Source organism: Thunnus albacares, chromosome 3, assembly GCF_914725855.1.
Source record: "Thunnus albacares chromosome 3, fThuAlb1.1, whole genome shotgun sequence".
Lineage (NCBI taxonomy): Eukaryota > Metazoa > Chordata > Actinopteri > Scombriformes > Scombridae > Thunnus > Thunnus albacares.
The window spans coordinates 817,746-838,367 of NC_058108.1; the positions used below are offsets into that span (position 1 = coordinate 817,746).

Genomic DNA, 20,622 nt, shown 5'->3' on the forward strand with positions numbered 1-20,622 from the left:
GTTAAAGTAGTCTGAAAGCACAAGAGGTACACTTGCGCTGCAGGATATGTTTATGTACTGTATGTCCAAAATGATATTTCATATTCATATGAAGACCACTAAAGCTACAGACAGTTTATTGTGAAGATAAAACACCCAGGTGAGCTGTTAGATGAAAGAAATCAGATGAGTCTGAAGCAGTCTAGGAAGGTTTTTAAGGAATAAAAAGAGAGCAGAACACCAACACATGTGGAGCAGCTTCAGCTGTTAAAAGTCTGTGTGACAATGAATGATTTTGGAGACGTTACTCCTTTTTACGCAGCGTTTTTTTTTTTTGAGTGAACCAGAAGCCGTTTGGTTCGTCTGGACATTTCATTGAGGGAAGAAAATTTGAAACTTTATGGGTGGGGCTTGGTGGGGGGAAAGAGAGCGAATAAGGGAAAACAGAGTGATGTGTGTGCTGCGAATTCAAAGCTGGGTGGGTCTACAGTGTTTCACATTCCCAAATAACTCCCGGGCCGTGCGTTAAAGCGCTTTGAGGTAATGTTTATACACGTTGTTTACATTTTTCAGCAGTTATGTCTTATAGATGATCCTCTATGACGCAATTACGCAAGATTTGGGAGGTTTTGAGGCGTGTTGGGTACAGAAAAGTAAATTTAAGCGTAGTTCAGGTTTGCTTTGAAGAATTGTACGGATATGACTTTGAGCGCAACAAAGACGCGCGAATGAAAACTGTATATAAAGTAAAGATTAAAAGTCATAATTGTTCATATTTCGGTTTGTAACTTAAGAGGTGTTTTCATTATTATTTTCAGTGGTTGTATTCTCGCGCTTTTTTCAAAGTAGTTGCCTGTAGTACAGGGCCTGTGTGTGTGTAACGGAGCAGCACCCATTTGGGAACATCGTCCAAACAAACGCGCCTTTCTTGTCAACGGAAATAGTCTATAACCATGAAAAACGAGTCGTTAAGCAAACGGACACGTATTTCTGGGCGCTACAAATGGATGTCAATTCATCTGAGACGTCTTATTATAGAAATAACGGTTTTTAAAAAAGTTTAATTGAATGATCTGAGCAGCTTTCAGGAACCTGTGATGTGTTTGACAGCAGCTGTGCAGTTATTCAAAAAATTTTCTGCGAGACTTCTGGGGCGAGTTTGGACTTGCATACAACGGATCTCCTCTCCTCTATCATCCCTCTTTCTCTTTCTGTTTGAGACAGTGTTTGTTTGTGGTCTGTCATAGGCTACTTCTGGGGACAAATTTCAGACTTGGGACCAGTTAATTGGGGAGGGCTTGTCCAACTGGGGACAAAAACCTGTGTCTCCAATTGGGAAAAAGCTGATTTTTTGGGTCAGTGGTTAAGGTTAGGGGTTAGGGTAAGTCTCCAGGAAATGTGTGTAAGTCTATGTAATGTCCCCAAAAGTGATCATTGTCTGATATGTGTGTGTGTGTGTGTGTGTGTGTGAGAGAGAGAGAGAGAGAGAGAGAGAGAGAGAGAGAGAGAGAGAGAGAGAGAGAGAGAATTGATGATTGTGTTACGTGAGTCCGTGTGTGGAAACTAATTTCTGTGCATCCTTCCGCCTCCTCCCTGTTCTCAGTTTTTCATAAGGCCACGATGTTGATGCTGGCTGGAATCGTTCTTCTGCACATCACCACCATCATCCTACTTCTGGTGGCCACCATTGATAGTGTAAGTGGTTCATTTTTATTCACATCTTGTCTTTTTGTTTTCTCATTTAACAGTGCACCTCTGCTCAGAGGAAGAACAGAAGATTTATAGCCTATGAGTTTATAAAAGCCAACCAAAGGCTCCTACAGGGTTTTTTTTTTTTCAGAGCAAATACAAAAACCTTAAGCAATATTGAAAATTTCTCTGATGAAAACTTGGAAATACCAAGGAGTAAAATGTCAAAATCTGTGTTTGGGGAGTATTTCGGCACCCACAGTGGTGCAGATCTACGTTATTTCTACAGAGTCGTGTTAACCAACTCTTACAGAATTGGCTCTATTTTTAGAAACAGACATGTAAGAAGACACTGATCTGTCTATACTGGTGCATGTATACACTTGTGGAGGACGACAATAAGTGAGGAAAGACAAGCATAAACATTTGTTGACACAGTAAATCTGCAGACATCTGCCTTGATATCCTCGGTGTGTATTCATATCTTCCTCTGTGTCTTCAGGCCTGGTGGGTCACTGATACAATGACAACTGACTTATGGGGCAGGTGGGATCAGACGGACTCAGGCTGGCACTACACTCACCTAAAAGACTTCCCAGACGGTAAACCTTAAATGCATGTTTTTATGAATGAGATCTGTTACTTTTGACATAATTAAGTTCACATGATGATGATGTTGATATGAAAAGACAGGACAGATGTTAAGATGTAGAGACAGCAAGGATGCTGATCAGGAGATCTTAATGGTCATTAATATGGTACATGATCAGCAATCAGAGATCATATGCTAATGAAATTGTTTGCACAATTCTACAATATGTTAATAAATGATCAGTAATAATTTTATGAATGTTAATATTATGAATAGATCAGCAGTAAGCAGTTATGATGCATAAAACATAACAGGGCTACTGTTATTGTCGACCTTTCACTGACAGTGTGTCTGTTTTGTAGAATTACTCCAGACGGCGCAGGCCACCTCGGTGCTGGCCTGTATTTTCGCCATCCTGGCCTTGTTTGTGTTTGTGGCTCAGCTGTTCACTCTACCCAAGGGCCAGAGGTTCACCTTCACTGGCGTTTTACAGCTAATCGCCTGTAAGTAACCTGGGGTCAAATGTCTGACCTGCAGCTATAAGAAATAATGATTTATTTGCTTGCTTCTTATACCTGAGATTTGTCCATTTCTCTGGATGGGATGTTGCTAATGCTTGGCTGGTTTGAGACCCATTTTTAGGCTTGTGTTTCTGTGTTACTGTAAATATTTTCATTTGATAGGGCTCAGCTCTTCTCAGCTTCCTATAGTCCAAAATATTAGAGCAAATAAATGCTGGGAAGGAGTAGCACTGAAAACCAATAAGTTGAGCTTTATTACTGGGACTGAATTGGCAGAACGTGGATCATGATCCCTAAACAATATTGTGAGCCTGTCGGTTCCTCCGTTTGGATCCTTCACATCACATTTGACACCAGATTTATTAAGGCTGAGCTCAGTCTCAGGTTCACTTTTTTCTGCATGATGCCATTAAGAAAAAGGTCGCGTCTCATCAACATTCTTCTGGTTTTAAGTTTATCTGATGGCACATGATTGAATATCACTGCCCTGTTTAACTTACAGTTAGATTCATTTTTAGGAGTATGAACCTTTGCTGGTGTCAAAAGCTGATAATTGAACATTTTCATACTTCAGGTTGTCAGTCTTTATTGTCGCAGTGATTTGGCATTTTCACAGCCTGTTGGTCCCGTAAATGTAATTTAGCTTTTGGTTGTATGTGCCAGTTGAAAAGGGCAGAAATAAATACATGTGACTGAAAACAAAATAATATCTTTCAGGGAGAAAAGCAATTTTATACGATAGGAGCAGAGAGGTGATTGTTTAAAAATATGCAAATATTGTCTGGATTGTTTTTTTGTAAATGTGCTAACTATTAGTGAGCAACGTGGACAGAATATTGTAATAAACAATAAGTTACAATATTCACTGAAATGCTTAAAATCAGATGGTAAAGTTAAGTCATATTCATACTGCTGTATTCGCTCTTTATGAGTTGTGACAGGTTTTGGTAAAACTGAACTTATTCATGTAGACATGACATGTCTGCGTCACAGCCATGCTAGTGGCTCTGTGAGGTTAGCATAGTGCTAAAGCTCAATGCTAACCTGTTGGTGCTAAGAAGATATAACGTTCAGGGCTGCAACTACTGATTATTTTCATTATCGATTAATCTGTCGATTATTTTCTCAATTAATCATAAATAAAATATCTGAAACCAGTGAAAAATGCCAATCACAATCTCAAAGTGACATCCTGAAATGTCTCATTTTGTCTGACCAACAGTCCAAAACCCCAAAATATTCAATAGACTGTAGTGGAAGACCCAGACATGCAGCAAATTCTTACATTAGAGAACCTGGAATCATCAAATATTTGATCATGTTGCTTAAAAATCCAAAATAGTTGTCAATGTTTACAGTGTTCACCATCCTAGTTTAATGTGAAGCATGCTAACATATGCTAGTTAACACTAAACACAAAGCACAGCTGAGGCTGATGGGAATGTCATTAGTGTTTGCAGATGAAAAGTCGGAGCATCATCAAAGTTATTTAAATTCATCCTGAGGGGAAGACAAATGTTTCTACTAAATTTCACGGCGATCCATCTAACAGTTGTTGAGATATTTCACTCAAAACCACAGATGTTAAACCTCATGATGGTGCTGGAGGAAAAGTCAGGGGGATTCATTTATTCTCTGGGGATCATGTATGTCTGTACAAAATTTCATGGCAATCCATCTAATAGTTGTTGAAATATTTAAGTCTGGACCAACGTGGCAGACTGACTGACTGTTAAGTTTGTATAATTGGAAAATTAGCAGGTTTCTCATTTCATTATGTTTTAATTTCTGCTACACAGTGACAGCTCATGAGTCTTATCTCTATCTGACAGTATTCTCCTCGTCTCTCCTACAGGCCTGTGTATAATGATAGCACCCTCAGTGTACACAGCGAAGTTCCAGGGCACTGCGAAAGTGGGAGGGTTCGGACACTCCTACGTCCTGGCCTGGATCTCTTTTGTCTTCAGCTTACTCTTAGCTATCACCTACCTCATCCTGCGGAAGAAGAGCGAGTAAGGGGATAAGAGGAAGACGGCCAAGGCTGGGATCATATTCCTTTGAGTTTGGGACAGTCAGGAATGGATTTTTTTTTTTCAGAATTTGGGGGAAAAAAACCCATTAAAAGGTTGTTGATCTACATTTGCAGCTAAGATAATTAGGGAATAATATTCAATCGCTAACAAGAGCCATTTGATATTTTGAATATTACTTAATTGAACTCATGCTAATATTACACAAAAGGCTTCACTTTTATGGACTTTTTTTCCTCCATCATAGATTTGTATTTGATTAAACAGAGAGGAGGATAATATTTCATTCAAGAGTAGACCAGTATGGGGTCCAAAATAATGGTTGAGATTAGGAGGGTGTGACCCCTAAAACTGCTCATTTCAAAGCAGTATGAGCATCTTTCTACTGGGTCGTTACATATATATATATATATATATATATATGTGTGTATATATATATATATATATATGGAAACCTCGGTCATGTTTGTACTTTAAAGGAACAGCTTATATTCTGAGAAATACGGTTCACTTATTGTTTTTCTTCTGTAGAGTTAGATGAGAACGTTGCTACCAATCTTCTCATCTAACTCTCAGCAAGAAAGTAAATTTCCCAAAAATATCCCTTTAAGAATCGAACAGAGTTGAATTTTGGAATAATAAAGCTATCAGTAAAAGTTTTTTGAGATGCAGTAGTTGAAAACGTTCTGAGGAATTAAAGTACTTACCATCCTGAAGTATCGAGTCGTGAGGCTTACAGCTACTACTGCGAGTTTCCAGAGTCAAGAAGTGAAAAATACTGTATCTGGGAAGGTACGGCATGTCGGCAACACTACAACATTCATGATGCAGTACTTGATCAGAAAACACAAGCCTTTATTTACAGGACAAGTAGTTTTAATCGTGTATCATTATTTTACAACTGAAGTATAGTGTATCCTTTGTTTTTATCGTTGTATATTGTAACCATTATATTTTTGTAACATTTTCTATTGAGTGATTTTTTTTTTAATCCATGTTTGATTTTGTGTGTTTGTAGTTGGCTGCTATCATAAGAAAGTACATGTAATTTGTACAAGTGAACATGAACCAGGGATGGAGGAAGATTGTGTTTCATTTTATCATATTTCAGAACTATACATTAGAAGGTTTTGTTTGTAATTACATTGGAATTTAAGCCATATCATTTATTAATAAAAGAAATTATAACATAAGGCATTAATATGTTTCATCTATTTAACTGCTGTGAATAAATACTACAAGATACAACTCAAAACAGTCACTATTACAAGGCATAATAAATATGTATTAACTGGTCCAGTGTTGTAGTTTGACCAATGATCACATCAGGATAATAAACAACATACGACCAACTTCAACTGGATTTTCACTGATTTCTAAATCCATGTGATTTGACTTCATAAGGGGAAAGTTTTATATTGTGTGCAAGTTACAACACTCAGGTTTTGAAAACAACACTTCTTCAGGCCTTACAACAGACCCAGTCAGAAACAGGAATGTTCCATTATATAAAGTATCGTTCCCAGAGGAAGTGAGTAAAAACTGGACTGTACTAAATGCCTTGGCCAGACGGCGTGATGCGCTCCTGAACCACCAGGTGGAGAAGATGATTCTGCTCTGCAGTCAGAAAAGGCCTGATGGAAGAAAAAACAACAGACAAACACATGATCAATATGGAAAATTAGTATAAGCAGCAATAAAATGCAGCTCCGTCGCCATCACATGATGGAAATAAACATGTTTGAACGCTCACCATAGCTCAATCTGAAGAGACTTTAGGGACTCTGTGTCTTTCTCCTGACACGCCATCTGCAAAACACATTTACTGTTATACACTGCACAAATAAAAGGGCAACTGCAAATTCAGGAGAGCCTGACAAGGTCGTTTTACAACCTCAATAAACATGTATGAAGTCTGCCAGTTCAGAAGAAGTTGCATTACGGAATCTATTTTATTAAGGGTGTGATGCTGAGTATTGATTGCCACATGTTGGAGGACACAGGTTAAAGTCTGATACCACAAACACAACTGCAAATACTGCAAATACTGCAAATAGAAAAACGTCATTCCACTGACAAAGAAAGACAAACCCCTGCATATTTATCACTGCATTGTGAAGGCCATGAAGACCATCATTTTTCCTGTATGAGTCAGCGCAGATCAGGAAATCCTGTGAACTGTACAAGTAAGTGGATGATGAAACTCACCACGACTGACTGCAGGAGGAGGAAAACATTCTCAGGCAGGAAGGTCACTGAAGGAGAGAACAAGCACCGTGTGTACACAACTTCAAGTAACTGTCTTTCATAGGAATTAGGACACAATTTCAGAGTTTTGCAGTAAAAAGGTGTGTGTGTGTGTGTGTGTGTTTTGTTTTTAAATTGAATGTTGAAGTGTAGCTACCTTGGCTGTGAGGGTCAAACGACTCCCATGCGTATCTCTCCAGGGTCTGTGCATGTTCTGGTAGCAGCTTCTGAGGCGGAGGCTACAGAGGAAAACAATAAAGTTGGACCATTAAAGTAGAATGAGTTGGCCAACAATGATTTGTTTTTATAGTGCCAGTGATACACAGAGGTGAGTACAACCGCTGTAGGAGTCCAAAAGTCTGCTTTGAAAATCACTCATATTTTCATGTAAACGTGGAAATAATCAGAAAGTCTGAGGAGTCAGAAACATTTAAAAAGAAGTTATACATGTAAAATGAAGAAATATTTAAGATTCTGCACTATTTCTAAGTCAGCAATCAAATTTAAGCAAATTTGTGGCGTTGACTAACTTCACTCCTTTGTACAAAAGGTCAGATTTCCTTGAGTTGTATCTCTACCACTGAAGAATGACACTCTGGTGGATTTGATCTACTTACCAGAGTCTCATTCAAGTAACTCAACTTGCAGCCAGTGTTCACCTGTTATAAATATGGCTGCGACTCAAGTTTCCAGCAGATCATTGCTTACTAAGTAGCATTGTGATAGTGGGAAACGTGGCATCAGAACTAAAGTGAAAGTGTCAGAAGTCACATTGTTATTCTAAGCAAAGAGGAGCTTCTCAGTGTCAAATCATGGCTAGACTAAAAGTTCATAAAGGGCAGTGCATTGAACTCTAAAATGCTTTGCAGAAACCTGACCAGTTGCAACAAAAACATGATCAGGCAGACCAAAAGTTGCCACACCATCAGAGGATACCAACAAGCTTAGCTCCCTGAGACATAGAAAAGCAACTTCATCACAAAATTTGCTAAATAAAGAAGGCAAGACTCCAATCAGCAGAGGTACTGTCCAAAGAAGGCTGTCTCGTAGTGGTCTCTGAGGACTAGTAGCAGTTTCTAAACCACTTCTCAGGAGAGGAAACAAGGCCAAACACTTGGGTGGGCTAAGAAATACAAACATTTCACAATGGATGACTGGAAAAAAACATACTGATGAATCCAAGTTTGAGATTTATGGCAGTAACAGAAGGTTGTGTGTGAAGAGACAAACAGGAGAGAGAATGAAACCGCAGTGAATCAAACACACAGTGAAACATGTTGGTGGGAATATTCAAGTCTGCCTACTCAGAGGTCAGACACCTGCACCACACTGACTCCACCCTGACCCAGGAGACGTACCACTGCATTCTTCAGAGACATGTTATACCCTCTGGTTTGAAGGATTCATACTGCAGCAGGATAATGACTCCAAACACACCTCAAAAACTACTTGAGGGCCAAAGAAGACCAAGGAGTCCTGACTGTCGTGGACTTTCATCCACAGTCACCTGACTTCAACCCTACTGGACATTTATGGGGGCACTTAAGGACTGAGAAAGCCAAGCATACTGTGACATCATAAGAAGCTCTTAGGAAACTTGTGAAATCATGCTGGAATAAAATGGGTCATCAGGTTTTACACAAACTTGTAGAGTCCATGTCAGCTGGAGTGTATGCTGTCATTAAAGCAAAAGGGGACATTAAAAATACTAAGATATGATGAAATTCATGTACATTTTCCAAAGATTCAACTTTTCACTCAAATTGTTAAGCTGATATAATCATTTGATGAATGAAAGACAAACAAACAAATGCAAAATAGAAGTATCATCACTGGTGGTCTCAGACATTTGGACCCCGTTGTATAAAACCAATATGTTGATACGATGTTGATTCTCTTTGTGTTTCCTTCTTTTTATGCTGAAATTTTAACTCTTTTTCTTCTTCCAGACAGTTCAACCTGTTACTAGTGTACGGCTGTTTGACAATGAAAGATTGGCAGCTGTTCATGTATTAAAAACGTTCAGATTTTCTCTTCAGTTTTCCATTATAACCACCTATAAATATAAATTATAAAACTAGTGAAATGAATCAACAGGACAGGTTTGATTCCCACTTTCCATAAAAGTCCTTTTTTGGGGGTCGTACTGGATTTTGCTCTTCAGTTATATATCATTATTGAGATACAGATGTTTTTCTTGCCATAAATATCACATCTCAGAATCACCATCAAAATCAAGTTCCCATAACTATTGTGATAGTATTGCATTAAGAGTTAACTCTTATATGGCTTGATGTATAAAATCATTGTGCCTACCTCGAGCAACATCAGCAGCAACACTCTGGAGATCTCACATTTTGCCACAATGTCCAGAAAAGCTCCTTAAAGATTTAAAGAGAAATCAAGACATATTTCATTATATTTAATAGTTTCTACTCACTGTAATCAAATAAAATGCAATCATGATATTTAATATTTATCATTATCTTTATATTTGTTGGAATTTCCAGATTTTGCTAAAGTTCTTATAACTAAATTGTATTTTTGTAGACATTACATTCAGCCTCTATATAGAAAGTCATATAACCGGGGATCTATTCCGTATGTTTTCCCCCGTATGAGAAGATTTTATCAGGTAGAGCCTGCAGATAACTGCCTATCAGAGCCTCACCAACAGGGGTGCTGGTGCCTGGTAGCTGCAGTCCTCTCTCCTGGCATACAAGCTGCATCTCTGTAAACACTGACAGAGCGCCATCGTAGTCACCTGCAAAACACAAGAGCCACGCAAGCTCACACAACAGAGAATCAAGTCATATAGACTGTATATGCACACATACATATATGTATGTATATATATATCACCAAAGTCATTATAATTAATCCACTGGGGACCATGAATGTCTGTACCAAGTTTCATGACAAACTATCCAATAGTTGTAAAGATACAGTTCTGGTCACCATTATTGACACCCTTGAATTGTTTGTACAACCTGTACAATATCTTCAGTAATAAATGGAAATGTACCAATTTTGTATCATCAGAATATTTTAATAGGATGTCCAAAGTAATTCAGCGACAAAAAAACTTGCATGTAGTAATTTCAAGAAGAAATAGAATATATGATGTGGACGGTAATAACGACACCCTTCCCTAATATTTGGTTGCACATCCCTTTGCAACGATGACTGCCTCCAAACGTTTCTTGTAGCCATCTATGAGCTTCTTGCACCTGTCAGCTGGTAGTTTCTCTCACTCTCCTTTGCCATTTGTTCAAGTTCCTGAATGTTTACAGGATTCCTTTCCCCAATAGCAGATTTCAGCTCTCTCCAAAGATTATCAATTGGACTGAGATCAGGACTCATTGCTGGCCAGTTTAAAACAGTCATTTTTTTCCTTTTCAACCATTCTTGAGTGCTTTTGGATGTGTGCTTTGGGTCTTTATCAGCTTCAGACTTCTTATTAACGTTGCAAACTGTTGAAACAGGGATACCAAGGTCTTTGGAGATGGCCTTGTACCCTTCAGAGGTCTCATGTTTGGTTATAAAGGCACTTGTGATGCTCTCAGACGGCTCCCTTGTCTTGACCATAACAAGTGGCTTTTTTAAGCATTAAAGCCATCATTCATTAGCTAATTCAAGTCATGCGGGCACTGACAAATTATCACAGGTGAGTAATTTCTAATTTATCACAGGTTGGTCAAATGTTACTATTTTTTTCAAACTGATATGAAAGGTGCCAATATGAAGGGTGTCACAGCAATCTTTCAGTTTTTATAGTTTTTTCCTCCTATTTTTTTTTAAAGATACTGTTTCATCATTTGTTGTGTCTATAGACCAAAGCTGTTTCACTAGATTCATTCTTTTCAGAAGAAATTCTACATGATGTACTTAAATTTCATGGCTGCCAAGAACCACAAATGTTAACCGCATTGTGGCTCTCATGGAAAAGTAATTACAGTTCATCCTCTGGGCACCTTGAATGTCTGTACCAAGTTTCATGACAATTGATCCAACAGTTGTTGAGATATATCAGTCTGGACCAAAGTGGTGGATCGACCAACCAACCAATCTCTAGAGCTATGACGCTAGCTAATAAAACATGCATCAGATGTAAATGGACAGACTAAACTCACGTGTGAGAATTTTACATGTGGCCATTTCTCCCATTGACAACAGAGCTTCAATGGGAGTCTGTGTCTGCAACTCCGCAGCCCTCTGGTAATGAACAATAGCCTCTCCTGGTCTGTTCATCTCCTGTTGAAGCCAGAGGGGGGAGTTAAGATTAACATATTTAATGAAATAGATCAACGTTAAGCAAAAATATTTTAAAAAATAAATAAATAAAGATAATTCATCTTCTGGGACAGCTTGAATCTGTGGTCCAAAGTTTTACCTTGAGCGCGTTGCCAAGTTCTAGACACAAGCTGGCTGCCATCACAGGCTGGTTCATCTCAATGTACACCTGTAGACCATTTGAACAAAAGCATTATCCTGCCGTCTCTGTATGAATATGGTAACAACACAGAACGCTACTACAAAATCTATCCTCAATAACTTCAATCTGTTCACATATTCAACAAAAAATCACAGATATTTATACCACACAGATGCTTCTAACACTAAAACATATCATCTAAAACAGAAAACTAGATATCACAATGTACCTTGATGGCAAAGCTGTAGCAGTTGAGTGCAGCCTGAAGGTGCTCATCAAAGCCCGGAGCCTGCAGGGCCCTGTTCTCCTTCTCAGACGAGAGGAAGAGGCGGGCAGCATCGGTTAACGCCAGGGCCTCTCCAGGAGCGTTGAAGAGAGTCTGCTCACACCTGCAGCCAAGACGTTCAGAATATGTAATAACAACAGAGGCACTAATGAACACAACAGTAAACTTGTCATGCCCATGAATGATACAGGATCCCACTGTGCCGATTAGCAACATCTCTGTCACCCTGTGGTGGTTTATTGTTTGGGCAGGAATAACTACAGAGGAGCCATCATTCATTAAACTATACATTTACGAGATGATCTGACTGACTGGTTCATAAGTCTTACTAATTTTTCAATCTTGGAAACCATTGGTTATCTATCTGATGACGATTTGGCCTCTGGGGGCAATGGCCAATATTTTGGCTAAATCGTCATCAGACAGATAGTCGATGGGTTCAGAGATTGCATTTTGGCCAATGCGTTCCACCTCTTCTGCTCTCAACATGGACAGTTTACCTGCAACCAACCAAAGCCCGCTCAAATGTGATTGGTCAATAGTACTCGGACTACAAACGGAAACCAGAACGCTTCTGGTACCAAAATCTTGTCCCGTTGCCTACAGATTGTGCATTTATATGCAGCATATGTTTATAGAGATTACTAATTTTTAAATGTTTTAAATGACAATGTAGCAATCTGTTTGAACCAATCAGTATTTTTTGAGCTAAAAACTGACATGTGAGTGGTAAATGAACAAATTACTTGATTAATGTAAAGATAATGTAGCAAACTTTTGACTCTACTGTCGTCACTCTGAATATTCGAGAACTCAGTAATGTGACGTCAAGTTTTATCAGATTCTGATCAGTGGTGTATTTCATACATCTATTAGACAAGTTTGAGTTTAAGCCACAGAACTATCACTCCAATGCACAAACCAAATTACTTTTCTTTGTTAATCCCAGACAAAAGTACCACATATTCCAGAGGCAGGCTATCCTAAATAGGGTACCTCATGTTTAAATGCATCTACATTCTTTTCATTTACTTCACTTAATATGAGGTTGTTGTGAAACTCATTTCAACTCATTAACTTGCCTCTACTCTTCTGGGAATACTTAACACAAGATTTTGGAACCTGGCTGCAGAGATTTTTCCCATCCAGCCACATGAGGCTCACAGTAGTCTCAATGGTGATTAAAGGGGTTGAGGTCAGGGCTCTGTGCAGGCTAGTCAAGCTCTTCAACACCAAACTGGGAAAACCATTTCTTTATGAACCTCATTTTGTGCATAAAGGCAGACACAGGAAAGAGCCTTTCCCAAACTGTTGCCGCAAATGTGGAAGCACACTACTGTATGAAATATCACTGTATGTTTGTGTTTAGTACAAATTTCCCTCTTTGTGTTTCCCTGGATAGTTTATTTGAGAGGTTGTAACCCTGGAAGACTTGACTAATTTGGATGAGTGAAGCCTCATATACACTTAAGATAAATGTTTGAATATCTTTTTGCACAAAATGAGGACTGTGCACTTTGTCCCCCATCATTTATATTGAAAGTGCATGAAGAATGGATCTTTTAATAGCCAGTATGAACAGGAGGAATGACTACAGCAAGGAATTTTTGGTGTTCATTTGGGCACCTGACTATTGTTTCGAGACAGACTTGAAAATTATGACCCTGTCCTTTTAATAGTGTATCTATACACTGAAATTCTTCAGATAAATCTGATACAAAGGGTGTGAGTGCGCATTAACTTAGATTCCTCTTACCGAGCCATGGCCAGGTTACAGAAGGCAGCATATTGCAGGCAGTCTTGCTGCTTCAGCTCCTTGGCTAACTGACCTGAAAGGACAGAACAAGAACAAATGAGATATAAACTGACAAGAAACAGTTTAAAGGACATGTTCACAATTTTTCCAGTCTGTTTTAAAACAACAGTCTGGTGCCCAAATTAACATTGAAACAGGTTTCTCTTGCTCTAATCACTCCTCTTGTTCATACTGGCCATTAGAAGATCCCTTCATAATGAACTTACAAAGTGATGGGGGACAAAATAAACAAGCCTCCTTCTGTGCAAAAATGTACTTAAAAGTTTATCTGAAACTTTTAACGTTACAGTCTTTTTAGTGCCAAAGTTCCTCTTTTTGTTTCTGTGCTTCCACCGTGGCTCAACAGGGAAACGCAAAGAGGGAATTTGATGCTAAAAAGACTGTAAATGTGGCAGATATCCACTTGATATGACTAACTCAGACTGATGAATTTAAATGCATTTCTGCACAAAATGACGGTGTGGACACACTGTGGATTTTGTCCCCCATCACTTACATTGAAAGCACATTTGGGGATCTTTTAATAGCCAGTATGAACAGGACGAATAATTACAGCAAGGAAAACCTCTTTCACTGTTCATGTGGACACCTGACTGTTGTTTTAAGACAGACTTGACAAATTGTGGACCTATCCTTAACTAACGCAGAGCTGGAAGAAAGGCTGGTTGGCGTTATTTAGTGCATAATCTGATACGTTACATTTTTACGTTACTTACCAAACTGTTCACTTGCCTCCGCTACATTGGGCTTCCGAAGAAAACGTCTGGGACAAGGAAAAACAAGCCTGTCAGCTTTCTAAAATTTCACAGTTAGCGTTAAGTAACTCGTTATCAAGCTATCGTACATCCAACTAATTAAACGTCGAGTTAATCAGCTTTAAGAGAGGATTGATTAAGCATCGCTGCACGGTAAGCTTAGCTTGTTTTGCTAACTGAGCTGTAGCTTGTAAACGTTAGCTGCCAAATACAACAGCAACACCTTAATTACTGTGTTTCATAAACCTGGATGGTACAAGTACAGTCTATCTAATTTTATTAGCTCTAAAGAATACAGTAAAAGCACATCCACACACATAAAACCGGGTTAACCGTGACACTGACAGGAAAGGTAACGTAAGTGGCAGTTATCGTTAGCTAGCTGTATCGCTTATCTGTAACATTATTGCAAAGTAAATTTACACTAAACCTTATAATCAGTCCTGTTTCTGTTAGAGATAATGTAACTGATAGCCTTACTTTTTCAGTTTATTTGATACAGCGCGGTATCTCGCCAGAAAATCTCCTTCTGCAGCCATGATCAATACAGGAAAAACAACTAAAATAAACCAGGAAGTCCGACTTGACAGGAGCGTTGGCATTGGCTCGTAGAATCCATACCTCACAATTTCATTGGTTGACGTTTACTAAGGGTGGAACTTATCAGAGAAGGAAATGCCCAAATAAGGAGTGATGTAACTGCTACGCAGGGATGGCGAGCTTTTAAGAAATCAGACTGAGACAGGTGGCAGAGAAAGATTTATTTTTACAATTTCTGTAGTTAGTAAAAATCAACTATGTACATTTACTCACGTACTGCACCTAAGTACAGTTCTGAGGTTCTTTGCTTCTGCAACTTTATACTTCTACTTCACTATATATTCATTGGGAAATGCATTACTTTTTTAAAATCTTATTGTATATATTAATCCACAACATTTATTTGATCGCTGTAGTTACTAGTTACTTGCATTTTCAGATTTTAAAAACCTGTAATGAATATGTAAAATATGATGCATTGCTATATAATAAGTAAACCACAGCAAACAGCCACTCCATGGCAACCAGCTACAACATTAAAATGCTGCTTGCATGTCACTGCATCAGTAATAATAATCCAATCCTATAATATATAATGATGTAACAATGAGACTATAAATACTTACTGTACATTTAGCTTTTTTGCAGTTTTACTTAAGTAACATTTTAAGTGAATTACTTTTACATGTAACAGAGCATTTTTGCATTGTGGTTTTGCGACTTTTACTTGAGTAAAGAGTTTAAATACTTCTTCTACTACTACACAGTGACACAACAAAGCAAAATAAGCTGACAGAAATATCACAATCTTTTGAACCAAGTTTGTTGATGATTCAGAAGTTCTCATAGACAGACTCAAATACACCTTCATCCTGTTTTTGTGTGGTTTTCGCCATCTATGGAGGGAGTAGAAGACAAGTCAGCAACTGTAGGTTTTTACACTGATAACAGAAGATGTGACAAAGTGCCAAAAGATCACACTAACCGTTTTTGGGGTTTCCTTTGTTTTGGGTGCAGCTTTTCCTTTGTCTGGCTCACTGTTGGCAGCTGAGCGGTCCAGCACATCATAAATGGACCTGGGCCGAGGCTCAAGACTCTAGAGAACATTTTTCACATCAGTTTCCAAAAAATATAAAAATATATAAACAGGTGGTTGTAAGTGGAGATGAAGGATAATACATATGCAGAAGAATGAAATGTATCTATCTGTACTGATAAACAGAAAGGTTCTTACAGCGTAGAAAGACGTAGATGAAGCTGTTGGTACATCAACATGGTTCTCTCCCTCCTCTCCCTCCTTCCTTTCTTCTTGGTTCTGCTTTTGTTTTCTGCCACTGTCGACACATTCAGTGATCTTTTCTTTCTAAAAATGATAATTTAATGCATCATTAGAAAAAAAAAACTATGAAATACACTGATGTTCTGGATAACAGTGTAGGCCAACCTTACAGTGTTCAAGGCATTAAGAAAAAGACAATTGTTAAATCAAGCAGAATGGCGATTATTTTCTGATTCCAGCTTCTAAAATGTGAATATTTTCTGCTTCTCTGAGTTCTGTAATATTTTAAATTGTCTTAATGGTTTTGGACAGTTTTTGGCCAGAAAAAACAAGACATTTGAAGATGTCACCTTTGGCTCTCGGAATGTGTGATTGTCATTTTTCACAAATGTTTTTGATTAATTGATTGATTGTGAACGTAATCTAAAATGAGACTGAAAATAGTTGCAGCTCTAATTGACAATTTGCAACATATCTGTTGCCAATTAGCTGAAAACACTGGTGATAGAGCATCAGCTGGCTACTTTGGAAAATAACTTCATTACTTAAAACATCCTGAACATATATTTAATGAAATGTTCTTTACTTAGTGTGGATTGTTTCTCTGAGGTTACACAGGACTTGAGCACTGAGAAGTGAGATTTGAACATTGAGGTGATGGGACTCAACTTCAACAGGAGCTTCAGAAACTAAGTGTTTTAAAATACTAAAACTTCATTGATCCCCACGAGGAAAATATTGAAACTGAGCTCATCTACAACACTGTCGGCCAGCATTACAAGCCTCATAACACCACAGTTAAAGTCTGTCACACAGCAACACTGTAACGTTGCAACAAGATGTTTCATAACTCCTGGCAGCTTATGAACGAGACACATCTTACCCAATGTCCTCTGAAGACATACACCGAGCCAGTCACACTGAAAACCAGCAGCACAGCAGTGAAGATGGACAGTGTGGTTAATTCTGTGTAATCATACATCGTGTTTGCCTTGTAGCCGCCATCTGGAAAACACACACCTTTCTATGTCAGTCTGAGCCAGGAATGCATCATAACTGGACATCAGAAGTTCTTCATCTGTGAAGCGAGTAGTTTACTGGCGACTCAGTAAAGATGTTTGAGATCAGTGGACATTTTTCATATATTGTGATTAACTGAATATATTGTCAACATCTGTATTAGTCCATTAAAGGATTTTGACCGTGGTTCTGAAGAGTCATAAAAACTGATATGAAAGAAAAACATGTTAAAAAAAATGACGTTTCTTTTTTCTCAGAAGATTGGACTTTTTCTTGAGAAAAACTGGAAACGTTCACCTTTTGCAACCTCTAAATGTAATTTCAAAGAAATGATCAGAGACAGAACAATCACTCCCACAACTCAGTACTAATGATGAAGACCCGCGGGACACAAACAAATAGTGCAACATCCCCCTAGCAACTAACTGGTAACTAGCTTGTTTGGAAAAAATGTGTAAATGAGCAACTTCCAACGATTTACGTGACTTTGTGCAAAGAGGAACTTGATTTTTGGTTGTATCTATAATTTTGAAGGCAGAGGACATACCCAGAAACTATGGCTCAGTTTCTCATTGCACCACTACATCACTTTTACTTTGCTGTTTTTTCTGCCAATCACTACATACATTGTTAAAACCGTAGTTATGAGCAGCAGAGTCTGAAAAACAGACAGTCAGTGTTTTAGTTGTAATTCAAATTTCTGACAACTTCCATTTGGCAAAAAGAACTGCAGTGTCAACACACTACTGGTAAAGTCACGATCACTGGGAGTTACATCTATATATAATAATGCAATCAATTCAGCTAACTTTAAAGTTAACATATCATGCACATTTCCAGGTTTACATTTTTAGTCTGGAGCTCTACTAGAATATCTTTGCATGATATTTATCTTATACTGGCCCTTTATGTAGCTCCTCAGTTCAGCCTCTGTCTCTAAAAGGCGTTTTAGCTCCTGTCTCTTTAAGGCCCGCCTCCTGACAAGCCCACTGTGATCTGATTGGTTAGTTCCTGGAAACTGCCCTCAGAAGACTTTTGGCGGTTCAGGAGGCTACATAAACAAACAGTAGTAGTCGGATTTTGCTTCTTTTCCCCTTTCTTTCCTCAAAATATAAACTTCTCAAATACATCTGTACATATTTAAGCCCAAATCCAATCTGACCATGCGAGTGGACAACATGAACTCATGGATTGACTTTGGCAACAAAGGCTACAGAATGGACGGCAGGTTGAGGGCATCAGAAGTAGAGGTGACTTTGAAAACTTGCAAATGACTTGAAGGCAGCATCTCTACCAGCACCTCAGGTTTTGTAAGTTTAACCATGTTTAACACAGACATCTGACATTATAACAGTATATAAATGACATAAAATCACAAAGGCATGTTTTGTCCCCTTTTAACAAACTACATATTGTTTCTATCTTGCTTCACTTCTTAACAACCTGCTACACATATGAAATACAACCAAAGTAGCAAATTTAGGAAATTCAAATGATGTGACTCCAAGGCTATCGGTGGGTGCAACTATTTATTTTAGAAAATGTGTGCACCCCCCCCCCCCCCTTTCTTTTTTTGGCATTACTTCGTCTACTATCCCACAATGCTTTGAGAGGGGATTCACTGGCATCCCGTAGAAAATGAATAGGGATGAACATTACTTTGTGTTGCATAGCATTTGTTGGGTCTTCACCACCTCTGACAAGGTGGCAAGTGGACATTAATTTAAGGGATCACAAATAAAACTGGTTGGTTATCTCTACCCTACGCTGTGCAGACGCTACTTGTTTAAGTGTTCTAAGATTACAAACTCATCATAACATACGTGTATTTGCATATACATGAGATTACAGGAAGCTCACAACTTATAATCATCTACAATTTGAAAAGCACATTCAATGACAAAACTGAAGAAACATGTTTCACAGATATCACAAGTTCTTTATGATACTTTACTACCCTAAAGATCCTTTTCATTTACATCTTTCATTCAACATTTTCTTCTTTTCTTACTCACCTCTCACTCGAAGAAACCAGTAAACTTTGGCTGGTCCATATTGGCAATAATATTCTCCTGAATTATCAGGTTTTTTAAGGCTGTTCAGCACAAAAGTCCTATTAATCGTTGTTGGACTGTTAGCTGTCGCAGGGATGTCATGTTTATATATCTGCCCGTTGGACTGGTTGTAGCAAGTCAAGCTGTCTCTGCTTCGGTTTGCTGGTTTCGTCAACTGATAATTAATTGTGAGATTTTCGCCTGCGAGGGCCACAAACACAATGTCTTTCAGGCATATTTCTGTGAAGGGACATAACACAGAGAAGAATATGACATCAAAGAAATATGAATATCGAAACATATTTGTGTGCAAACACATCCAAGAGTTAAAACTGAAAGTGTTCATAGTCAGTTCAAATATAGCTCATCATACGCAAGTTGTTTCTTTCTTTTAATTTTGTTTGAAAGGACGGTTTTAAACATAAATGTTGCCGTTTGATGCACTTTACTGGAGTTACCTTATCTGCAGTCACAATTAAAACATATTACAGCACAGTACTACACAAAAAACATAATACAAATGATAAAGAATAATACAGATAAAGACAGTATATAGCGTACAAAATAATATAGGATAGATATTACAAGGTTACACACAGTAGCATGATGTCAACTAGAATGACTAATGGATACTTGTCCAATTAAAATCCAGAATGTTGAATGACTTACTTTGAACACACTTCCTAGAGTGCACAGAAGGGATGAAAAATACAAATATCCAAGTCAACATGAAAGAAAGAAACCCAGATCGTTGAGGTGTCATGTTTTTGTAGATATTCAGAGTCGTCTACATCTAGTCCTCTTCAGTGTGCTTGTTCTGTGTGACCCTTCAGTGTTTCTCAGCTTTTCTTGGTACATACTAAACTGTAGTGTTTGGTTTCCTGTTTCTGGCAAAGCCACTTCCTCAAAATTCAGATTTTCTATATTTTTTGAAACTGAGTCACTGGGATCACTAAAAGAGTCAAAGCAAGAATAAAAAAAAAGAGCTCTGTTTGACTCATGACATTTAAGATTAAAGGCTGAAAACATTATTTACATCCACAAGAAGCTTAGATATTGTACAAAAACAGCTCCTAACTTGCTGTGAGTTGTGTTAAGAGGAGGTATTTTTGGTTGCATTACTGCATTACATCAGCTCCTGGTTGTGAAGTGAAGTGAGGTGCAATGTTGGCTTTTCTCCACTACACAGTGAGACAGTGTTGGAGAACTAAGTGTGAGCAACAAGCACATGCCTCATCATGTGGTTGTTTAAAAGACTCAAGTATGTTGAAAGAGAGAGAGAGAGAGAGAGAGAGAGAGAGAGAGAGAGAGAGAGAGAGAGAGAGAGAGAGAGAGGCAGGAGTTCAGCTGAAGGTGACAAATTGCCTGTTGTTAATGTG

The 20,622-nt window shown here is 38.2% G+C and overlaps 3 protein-coding genes across 4 annotated transcripts; 1 reads left to right on the top strand and 2 right to left on the bottom strand.

The window, feature by feature from the left end:
• Nucleotides 1-412: 412 nt before the first annotated feature.
• On the top strand, nt 413-6,174 carry emp1 (epithelial membrane protein 1). Its single transcript, XM_044345612.1, has 5 exons — nt 413-519; nt 1,583-1,674; nt 2,171-2,270; nt 2,623-2,763; nt 4,637-6,174. The coding sequence occupies exons 2-5, from the start codon at nt 1,600-1,602 to the stop codon at nt 4,795-4,797; spliced, it is 477 nt and encodes a 158-aa protein (XP_044201547.1). The 5' UTR covers nt 413-519; nt 1,583-1,599; the 3' UTR covers nt 4,798-6,174.
• f8a (coagulation factor VIII associated) lies at nt 5,646-14,941 on the bottom strand. Its single transcript, XM_044345607.1, has 12 exons — nt 14,831-14,941; nt 14,312-14,358; nt 13,536-13,608; nt 11,723-11,882; nt 11,452-11,520; nt 11,192-11,312; nt 9,730-9,822; nt 9,375-9,439; nt 7,216-7,297; nt 7,020-7,066; nt 6,565-6,620; nt 5,646-6,445 (listed from the first exon to the last, which is right to left on the bottom strand). Exons 1-12 carry the CDS (start codon nt 14,887-14,889, stop codon nt 6,364-6,366), a joined length of 954 nt encoding a protein of 317 aa, XP_044201542.1. The 5' UTR covers nt 14,890-14,941; the 3' UTR covers nt 5,646-6,363.
• A 162-nt stretch (nt 14,942-15,103) lies between these two features.
• On the bottom strand, nt 15,104-20,397 carry si:ch211-243a20.4. 2 transcript variants are annotated; one of them, XM_044345609.1, is made up of 6 exons: nt 19,913-20,397; nt 19,205-19,483; nt 17,053-17,174; nt 16,125-16,253; nt 15,876-15,986; nt 15,104-15,786 (listed from the first exon to the last, which is right to left on the bottom strand). In XM_044345609.1, exons 1-6 carry the CDS (start codon nt 20,004-20,006, stop codon nt 15,724-15,726), a joined length of 798 nt encoding a protein of 265 aa, XP_044201544.1. In that variant the 5' UTR covers nt 20,007-20,397; the 3' UTR covers nt 15,104-15,723. The 2 variants fall into 2 exon arrangements, with proteins under 2 accessions (XP_044201544.1, XP_044201543.1); XM_044345608.1 differs by lacking the exon at nt 19,913-20,397 and having other exon boundaries at nt 19,205-19,891.
• Between the last annotated feature and the right edge of the window lie 225 nt (nt 20,398-20,622).